We start from the raw sequence: 10,086 nt of genomic DNA on the forward strand, positions 1-10,086 counted from the left end.
CCAAACAGCAGTAGGGCTTTTCACCAGTGTGGACAACCTGGTGGTGCAGCAGGCCAGTGGAGTCTCGGAATCCCTTAGGGCAGGCGGAGCATCGGTAGGGTCGTTCACCAGTGTGTGAGNGCAGGTGGTTAGNCAAGTTGAAGCTATGCTTGAAGCCCTTGCCACATCGAGGACATGCGTGGGGCTTGAGAGCTGTGTGTCGAGCAAAGTGGCACCTCAGGTCTGAGCGGTAATGGAAGCTCTTGCCACATTCGCTACAGTGAAAGGGGACCCCAGGCGCAGTGGCAGATGGTGCTGGGCCTGGAGCAGGGATGGGGGCAGGAACCACAGGCAGCGAGGAGTCTTCCATGCNGGAAGGTCCGGTGGTGGCTTGGGGCTTTCTCTGGAGTACAGAAGAGACACCTGTAAGAGTCACCTCTTCACTGGCCATCCCTTCCCTTGCTTCTCTTGGCTCCGTCGTTTACTTTTTATTGTTGCAAGTTTTTTGCACACACTTTCTTGCTCTTTCTCTTTTAATACCTATACTAGTGTTTGTTGGCTTGGTGAAGGGACTCAGGTAGAGCTTGTAAGGAAATTTAAACCAATAAATTATTTTGACAGTTAACAGATCATAATGATAGGAAAAGATGTTAAAATTCAAAGAAGGGTGCATGTTTAATGGAGGTCATTAGTTGATATTTAAGCTAACTCCTTAAGAAAAATTTTGGATCTGGATATTTAGTGATGGTGTGTGTGTGTGTGTGTGTGTGTGTGTAGCATTTCACACAGAAAATAAAACATAGAGGGTAGAAGATCTTGCAGAAAAATAAAAAACCTTTTACTTAGGCACCGACAGTTTATTAAATCAAAAGGGTTATTTGGCAACAGATATCAGTGTCATCAGGAAAGCAGATGTTCTTGTTTTTCTGGAGCTTAACTTCCAGGAATGTACTGTACAGATTCCTTTGTAGAATTTGCCCATTAAGTTATTTCAACACCAGCAACCTGTGAGCAGAACTGGTCAGTATAGATTGGTCCTGAAAGTTAGGAACAGATGGAATATTTCTGGAAGAACATCAAGAAACTTGTTTTCTTCCAAGGATGATTCATGCACATCCTGGGTTCTTTCAGTTATCTGCTGCTGCCTCCACAGGGTAAATCTTGATTTCGTGTGTCAGAGAGTGGAGATGAGCTGAGGAGGGAAATAAATTTCACTCATGAATCTTTGGAGGAAACCCTCATACTGTGTCAGAATCAACAGTAGCATCTAAACAGTAAACAGTATGAGATAGACTTTAAGGAAAAGGGTTTTGTTTTGTTTTGTTTTCGGCCTCTTTTTTATTATGAAGGATTTATGAGACTAGGCTTATAAGATAGTCTGTCTCAGTAGTTACAATCTGGTGGTCAAGGTAAAGGAGAGTTTTTGTATATATACTATATTCCAAGGAATTTCTTGAGAAAGTTCATTAAAACCAGGATTTATGACTACACATGCAGAGACTAACTTAAGATAGGCAAGTAATAAGAGAAATGTTGTTCATAAAGTATTTTCTTTATTTAAAAATTATTAATAAAATTCACTTAAGAGTATTGAGATGAGTTGTTGTTGGGCAGAAAGAACATCAAGTTGGCCGTAAATTATTACTGTTTTCTAAAGGTTAGGCAGTAGGGGCTGCGGCAGAAGCTCAGCTGTTAAGAGCACTGGTTGCTCTTCCAGAGGACCTGGTTTGATTCCCAGGACCTACAGGTGGCTCACAACATCTGAAACTCCAGTTCCAGGGGATCCAGTACCCTCTTCTGGCCTGTGTTAGCACTAGGCATGGATGTGATACATAGACATACACACAGGCGAATCACTCATATGCTGAGATACACATATTTGTGGCTTTAATGACTTGGCAACTAAATGAGAAAATATCATTGTTGTAGATACCATAGCAAGAGGAAGCCATATCCTAAAATGTTATAAACCCTGTCTAATATGTGTCCTTGAGTAAAGAATACAAGAGATCTTTTAGGATACTCTATGACTGTATCTCATTTTAAATAGTACATGTGTATCAGGGCTGGTAATTATTTCCCTGGCATTCAGGTAGTCTAGCTCATTTTCTACATTGCTGGACACAGTACTGCTAGTTATTTAAGGTGAGAATTCACTTAATTCTTTCATATTGTAAACTGGAATTTTGTTTGTATGTATGTGTAGTAAATGTACATGTGTATCATGTGTGCCATGGTGTCCTTGTGGGTGCTAGAGGAGAGCTTTGTTGAGTTAGCTTTCTTTTTTGTTTTTTATGGGGATTCTGAGGATTGGACTTAGGTTATGAGGCCTTTGTGACAAGAGCCTTCTTACTAGCCCTGTAAGCTGATTTTTTTAGACAAAATTGTTATTTAATGGTTACTATAATTTCAACAAATGACTTCATTTCTAATGAATAGAGGGGATGAAAGATGAAGTACTTCTTAAAGAAAAGTCAGGGCCTGCCTGGGGTTAGCTCAGTGGTAGAACAATTACCTAGCAAGCATGAGATCCTGCTTTTGACCCCTTAATCCTCCAGGGAGAAAGATGAAAAAGAAATTCAGGCTCAGCAGGTAAAAATGCTTAGGGCATAATCCTGACAACCTAAACTCAACCCCTAGAGCCCACTTAAAGAGAACTGACTTCTCAAAGTTATCCTTTGACTTCACATATGTACTGTGGCACAGGCATGACCACACACACACATACACATATATAAACTTTTTTTTTAATAAAGTTTCAAATGTATATGCATGCCGCTGCCATGTGGGGTTGGAATAGGGGGAAGTAAAAAGCCTGATAGTACAGATTTGGCTTAAATTTCCTGTAGGAAAATTTCTCATACTTGTCAAGTAATGGCTGTCTTTCCTGGGGTGATTCTCTCTTGAAGGTATGGCCTGCGTGAGTTTGTGGTGATTGCTCCTGCTGCACACAGTGATGCAGTTCTCAGTGAATCCAAGTGCAACCTCCTCCTTAGTTCCATTTCTATTGCTTTGGGAAACACTGGCTGGTAGGTACACTTCACAGATGTTGAAAATATGTTATTTAGTAATATAATAATAGTAGTAATATAATTCAGGAAGGTAATTTTTTTCCTATAATGAAGAATTTAGTACCTACCCTTGCACATTATTATAGTAGAATTTGGTATTTGAGGGTGAAATTAGAGCTGTGCATGGTGGAGCAGATCTTTAATCCCAGCACTTAGAGGCCTGGGCAAGAGGATCATAAGTTTAAGGCCAGCCTGGACTGTACAGTGAAACCTTGTCTCAAAAGAAAAATAAACAAAGACCCCCCCCCTCAAAGGAGTATAATTAATTAATAAAACCCTTTGGAAGGTCCTTCCTAATGAAAATCAAATGTTCTTTGTATATTTCAGTTGAGAGATGTATTTTGCTACAAAGTTTGATTTAAAAATTTGTATAGTATTAGACATTATTTTGCAATTAACCTTTTTTTTTTAAAGATTTATTTACTTCATGTATGTGAGCATATTGTTACTGTCTTCAGACACACCACAAGACAGCATCAGATGCCCATTACAGATGGTTGTGAGCTACCATGCGGTTGCTGGGAATTGAACTCAAGACCTCTGGAAGAGCAGTCAGTGCTCTTAACTGCTGAGCCATCTCTCCTGCCCCGGGATTAACCTTTCAGTGAATTGTTTTTGTGTATTTTTGTGGCCCCTCTTCTCTTTTTTGTTTTGTTTGAGACAGGGTCTCACTATGCAGGCCTAAGTGATTTGGAACACTGACCAGGCCAGATTCAAACTCATGTAGATCTGCCTGCCTCTTCTCCCTTGAGTGCTTGGATTAAAAGGCATGTGCTAAAATGCTTAGCAACTTTCTGTTCTTAGGTGTAAGTGTTTAAGAGCATGAAGTTAGCTTTATCCGTTCAGCTACTTTGAGTTGTATTTCCTTTGCATATCAGATAGACCAGGAGACTCTTATTGTAAATTTACTAGTGGAGAAATTGATACACTAGAGTACCCTAAGGAATATTTTGGACTTTTTAAGATTTTTTTTTATGTTTTGGTAGCATAAGCTTAACCTTCAGTGGTGGAGCCATCTTTCCAGTCATTTCCTCCATAAAAAACTGGCAAAGCTATATTTACAAAGGAGTACTGTAACTTAGGAATGTATTTTATAGCCTGTTCTTACAATTTGCCATATTTGTGTTCTAGAAACACTATAGATGTTGTATTATATCAATCATTGTTCCTAAGGGAAAATGCATAGGTTCTCATGAATTTTTGGTCACATTCTTATGAACTCTGTACTTTATGACTTTATTTCATGTATGTCTTTGTTTAAGGATGTCATTTTTTGCTCCTATATGTTAATATATATTGCTGATCCACTGAGATTGAGCTCACAGCCAACTCATGGAAGCTTGTAACTCATGTTTGAATGAATCATTTTTTACACATTTCTTCTGTCTGTAAGACATATGACAGACTTCTGATTCTTAGGGACACTGCTTGCTTTCAGACCCACCTAGATCATCAAAGGACACTTTTTTACAGTCTGAGAGTTGAGACAGGAAGGTGAATCATTACCTAATTTGAGTTCATCTGAAACATTAACTTAAAGACTCAGAATCTTTCTGCTCTGCAGATCTGCATATAACTCTGTACTGCTAGTGTCGTTTTGGGGGTTACAGATGCAGTTTTAATTTACAGAAACAGAAACCTGTGAATAGTGAAAATTAACTCTTATCTTTAAATGGTAAAGAAATACTTCACAAAGTTGGTTTTAAAGTTTTTTTTTTTCTTAAAGTGTTAATAGGCTTCATCAGTTTGTTAGGGTAAGGAGAGGAGAAGCTAAGTGTATCTTTGTAATAAATGAGAATCTGTATTTAAAAGTTTTCTTCCTATAGAAATTGAAAATATTTGAAAATAAACAGGAACAGTTTTGAGGTTTAGGATATTTACTGTTTAATGAATGAGCCTAATTTCTGGTCCTTTTTACCCATATTCTGTAGCCAGGTACCATTGTTTGTCCAAATACATCACAAATGGCGACGAATGTACATGGGAGAATGTCAAGGTCCTGGTGTTCGTACTGACTTTGAAATGGTTCATCTTCGAAAAGTGCCAAGTCAGTACACTCATTTGTCAGGCCTGCTGGACATCTTCAAATCCAAAATTGTGAGTTGACATTGGTGTTGTCAGTCTTATTTGGAATAAAATAAAAGCAGTTTGGTAATTTGAATATATAGAAATTTTCTATCATCAATTACATAATAAATTATAATCAAACTTGGTTAGGAAACTGAATTAAATTATGTAAGTGAAATTTATGATTTTATATATTAGTTAAAAAATTAATTGAGGAGTTGGAGAGATGACTCCGCAGTTCTTCCAGAGGCTCTGGCTTCCATTCCAGTACCCACATGGTGGCTCTCAGCCTTTTGTAACTCCAGTTCCAGGGACTCACTCCAGTGTTCTCTTCTGACCTCTGAGGGCACCAGACACACATGTGGTGCACAGATACACATGCAGCAACCCCCATAAACCTAAAATATAAAAAGAAAAGGAAAGTGAATTGAAAAGAAAAAACAACCAACTGATATTGTATGTCTCTTTAGTGTGACCCACTGAGGAAGACGCATCTGAGCAGTGTTTCTGTCAGGATATTTAACATAAGTAGAAATGTGTAAAATGTGTAAAAGCAACCGTTTATTTCCAAAGTTGAACTTTTTTCACAGAGTAATTGGTCTGGACTCATGAAAATAAAAGCTGTAGCTGTTTAGATTAAAGAAGATGAATGAGAGATGACTGCCACATGCAGTGAATGGTTTTTACTTGATCAAAGCAGAACAGACAGGAAAGATCTGATTTAGGATTATTGGGATAGTTTTGATATGTACTGAGTATTTAAAATTTAGTGTTGATGTTAAATTTCTTCTGTTAAACATTACAGCTGCATAGGAAAACCACCTCCTTAAGTAGTTGCAGAGGTACTGAGAGTGAACTAACTACCTTGGTGATTACACATTTTAAAGGGTTCAGGAAAAAAAATACATGTGTAGAGGGGAGGGTTCTGTGCCACAGAACTTGGTACAAGTCATGTGAGTGTTGATTATATTCACTTTCCAACTTTGCAAGGTTTTATTATTTTAAAAAGGAATTTCTCTTTTTAAAATAGGTATTGTTTGTTAGGATTAGAACTTAATTAGAAAAAACGGGGGACCAGAGATTTGGCTTTGTGTAGTAGAAAGCCTGCCTAGCGTGCCTGAAAGTCTTCCTTCTATCTCCAGTGCTGTGGTGGTTTGAATGAGAATAGCCCCCATGGGCTCCTGTGCTTAAATGCTTGATCCCCAGTTAGTGCAGCGGTTTGAGAACAATTAGGAGGTGTCTTGTTAGAAGAGGAGTTGTCACTGGAGGTAGGCTTTGAGGTTTTAAAAGCCCATGCCAGGCCAAGCGTCTTTTTCCATTCTCTGCCTACTGTAAAGCTCTCAGCCAGGGCTAGGGCTCTAGTGCCATGCTGGCCAGCCTGCCTGCCAGCATGCTTCCCTGCCATGATGTTCACAGACTAACCCTCAAACTGTCAGCAAGCCCCAGTTACTTGCCTCCCTTTGTAAATTGCCTTAGTCATGGTGTCTCCACAGCAATAAAACAGTAACTAAGAACATTCCCAGTACTGAAAAGGGAAGAATTGAAGGAGGAGGGAGCTTGGAAGGAGGCAGGCTGCCTGGCCAACCAAACACATCCATCTGAAATACAGGATAGGAATTTTAAAGTTAAGTCTTCTTTTTATCATTTATTTTTTTCTTAACGTTATCTTTTGTGGCTGTCTCAATTAAAAACCAGTAGTAACTTTGTTTTCCTAAGTCTTCTGGGCTCTGAAATCTGCACTAATTCTGTATATAATATGGTGGGAATTTTTTTGAACAGCCCAACTTTGTGTTGATTTCTCTTCATTTCCTTTTAAAAAAAAAAAACAAAAAAACAAAACATCAGAAGTGTTTAATTACCATTTTGTGAAAATTTTGGTCTGATGCCAATATTGATAACCTTATTCCTTCTTTTTTGTTTTTTTTGAGACAGAATTTCTCTGTGTAGCCCTGGCTGTCCTGGATTTGCTTTGTAGACCAGGCTGGCTTTGAACTCACAGAGATCTGCCTGTCTCTGCCTCCCAAGGGCTGGGATTAAAGGCATACCTCACCATACCTGGCTTCTTGTTTCTTTTTTAATGGTCAGAAGTAATTTCTCTTTTCTTTTTGAAACTAAACTTTATTATAAAAAAACCTTCAAATAATCTTATTCCTTTTAAGAAATATTAATGAACATTTTCAGATATTTTTGTCTTACCTCTGTGTAGCTCAACATTTCTCTTTGGAAACTTCTATTTTAAAGAGACTGTCTTGATGTGTGAAGCCTAACTTAAATTTGACTGTCAATAGTTGAGGTTTTAACTGAAAAGCATTGTTAGTTTACCATGTCACCTTTCAGCCTTTCACAATTTTAAAGAACTCTTGATGGTTGGCTTCTCTCAAAATTGATCTGAGAAAATTGAATTTAAGGTAATTACTTTAGGTACTATAAAGTTTTCTTCATAGTTAAAACTATCCACATCTTTATAAAATTATCCTTTAAATGTCACCCGAGGAGGAGTAGCTGATTTCATTTGATAGAGCATTAACTTTAAGGAAAGAACTCCTGTTGATGGGCCCAGTTTTGCCATTTGCTGGCACATAAAGTACACCTTTCAACCTCTTCCACCATACTTGTAAATATTTGAACCCTCTCAGCGCTTTCCCTTTCCAACTTTTATATGCTTAGGTATTTCATGTTCCTTACAAATCATGGTTTTATAACTTAATATCTAATTTGTATATTTGTTTTAGAACTATACTTTTTCCTATTCTGTTTAATAAAAGTTTTATTTTGGTCCTAGAGAGGTGGCTCCATGGTTAAGAGCATTGACCGCTCTCAGAGGACCTGGGTTCAATTCCCAGCACCTACATTGTGGCTCACAACTATCTGTTACACCAGTTCTAGGGGATCTGACACTTCTTTCTGGCCTTCACAGGCACCAGGCACTCAAGTGTCATGTAAACATTCATTCATGCAGGAAAGCACCCAAACACAGAAAATAAAACAAACAACATTTTTTTTACTTTGAAATTTTAACTTTTCTAGCCATTGTATGTGTTAGTTTTGTAAACTCATGATTGCTGTCTATAGAGCATTGTAGAACCAGGTCTTAGAGTAGCGGTTGGAACTTCTTGATCTGTTCATATTGGAAGTGTTGTCTATATGATCTTGGAATTTGAGTTTCTTTGCTCAAGCTGTGAGGATCACACTTTCCCCTCATAGAGTTATTTTTCAGGCATATGGCTAATGTGCCCTGCCAGCTCTGATTTCTTTGGAAAGGTGTGATGTGCCCTTGTTGTGCTCAAGACTTAGGTACCTTACATTTATTTTATTTAAACATTTATTTTTTATTGCACTTATTTTGTATGTGTGCATGCAAATCCATGCACATTCACATATATATTATGGTTCATGTGTGGATGTCAGAGGGACAGCTTGAGGGAGTTGGATCTCTTCTCTATGTGGGACCCAAAGATTGAACTCAGATCATCAGGATTGGTGGCAAGAGCCTAAACCACTGAGCCATCTTGTTAGTGGCCTTGGTCCTTCATTTAATGTCATCTGTAATCCCCCAATATGTCTTCATTCACATTGTCAGATTGTAACAGTCATGTGCTATGAGCCCCATGTAGCCCCTCAAGTTTTTTCAGATTGCCTTTCTTAGGACCTACAAACGTATCTGTGCCATGTTTGATCCTTATTCTTTTCAGATATCTCAGTCTATATCTATTTGTACTGCTTTGGGACTGGGGCAGAGGTTATTTGTCAGAATGACTGAATACTAGGCCTTAAAAAAAACAAAAAAACAGGGCTGGTGAGATGACTCAGTGGGTAAGAGCACCCAGCTGCTCTTCCGAAGGTCTGGAGTTCAAATCCCAGCAACCACATGGTGGCTCATAACCATCCGTAACAAGATCTGACGCCCTCTTCTGGAGTGTCTGAAGACAGCTGCAGTGTACTTACATATAATAAATACATAAATAAATCTTTAAAAAAAAATGTCCATTCTTTAAAAACAAAAACAAAAACAAAAAAACACAAAAACCCACCCTAACCAGCATCATACTTTCCTAGGGCACAGTAGGCTAAGGTTTGGGTTTGTTTCCCATCATACCCACCTTGTACTTAGACTTTGAAATGAGTTTTTGTTTATCCTAAATTACCAGTGATGTGTGTAGGGACTGCTTCTGAGCTACAAGATTCTATAGTTTTGTTACTCAGGGTATAGTTTTCAAGGGAACAATATCAAACCTGTGCTTAAGATGTTCCCATGGAACTCGTGAATCTGTTTAAATCTTGTTCTGCTTAATGGGCGAGTCTGGGTTTTATTATTGTTGTGAACTTATGGATAATTCTAAGTCTTTTGTTAACTTTTTTATCTAATCTATTTTGTATAAGTGATTATGGTTAAATATTAAACCCAATTTTGATTTCCATTTTACTTAAAAGAAAGATACCATTTCCCTAAATGTATTGATAAACTTTAAAAAGTATACAACTCTGTGGCATTCAGTGACTGAAATGGATAGCAAAAAGCTTAGGGGCTGGAGAGGTGGTTCAGCAGTTAAGCCCAGATTTGATTCTCGGCACACATACATGTGTGTGCACAGAGGCTTAAAACCACCTGCAACTGTAGTTCCAGAGAACCTGAGCCCTCTTTTGATCTCCTTAAGTACTACATGCACATGGCTCACAGACAGGCATGCAGGCAACACACACACACACACACACACACATATAAAACTATGCTTTATAATAAAGTTGAAGATCACTTTGCTTAATGGGATATATATTTTCTGGTAATAGTTTAAGCACTTTATTTTAAAGTAATTTGACCCCAGGCCTTGTTTTTAGACCTTTATGTTTATTTCTGTGGATTTTTTTTTTTTTTTTTTTTTAAACGTGAGCCAGGCGTGGTGGCACACGTCTTTTTTTTTTTTTTTTTTTTTTTTTAAGATTTATTTATTTATTATATGTAAGTATACTG

The 10,086-nt window shown here is 37.9% G+C and overlaps 2 protein-coding genes across 3 annotated transcripts in view; one reads left to right on the forward strand and one right to left on the reverse strand.

Moving 5' to 3' along the window:
- Positions 1-376, reverse strand: part of LOC115064024 (flt3-interacting zinc finger protein 1-like) — a 506-nt gene extending 130 nt beyond the window's left edge. The window contains exon 1 of the mRNA XM_029538492.1: positions 1-376. This exon is cut by the window's left edge and continues 130 nt beyond it. Coding sequence (XP_029394352.1) covers positions 1-349 — 349 coding nt within the window. The 5' untranslated portion in view covers positions 350-376.
- Rab3gap1 (RAB3 GTPase activating protein catalytic subunit 1) overlaps positions 1-10,086 on the forward strand; it is a 67,735-nt gene that overhangs the window by 21,669 nt on the left and 35,980 nt on the right. For both annotated transcript variants that reach the window (XM_021197847.2, XM_021197848.2), the window contains exons 6-7: positions 2,889-3,008; positions 4,982-5,147. In XM_021197847.2, coding sequence (XP_021053506.1) covers positions 2,889-3,008; positions 4,982-5,147 — 286 coding nt within the window. The remainder of the gene's footprint in view (positions 1-2,888; positions 3,009-4,981; positions 5,148-10,086) is intronic.

The sequence above is a fragment of the Mus pahari genome, chromosome 5 (genome assembly GCF_900095145.1).
Source record: "Mus pahari chromosome 5, PAHARI_EIJ_v1.1, whole genome shotgun sequence".
Classification (NCBI taxonomy): Eukaryota; Metazoa; Chordata; class Mammalia; order Rodentia; family Muridae; genus Mus; species Mus pahari.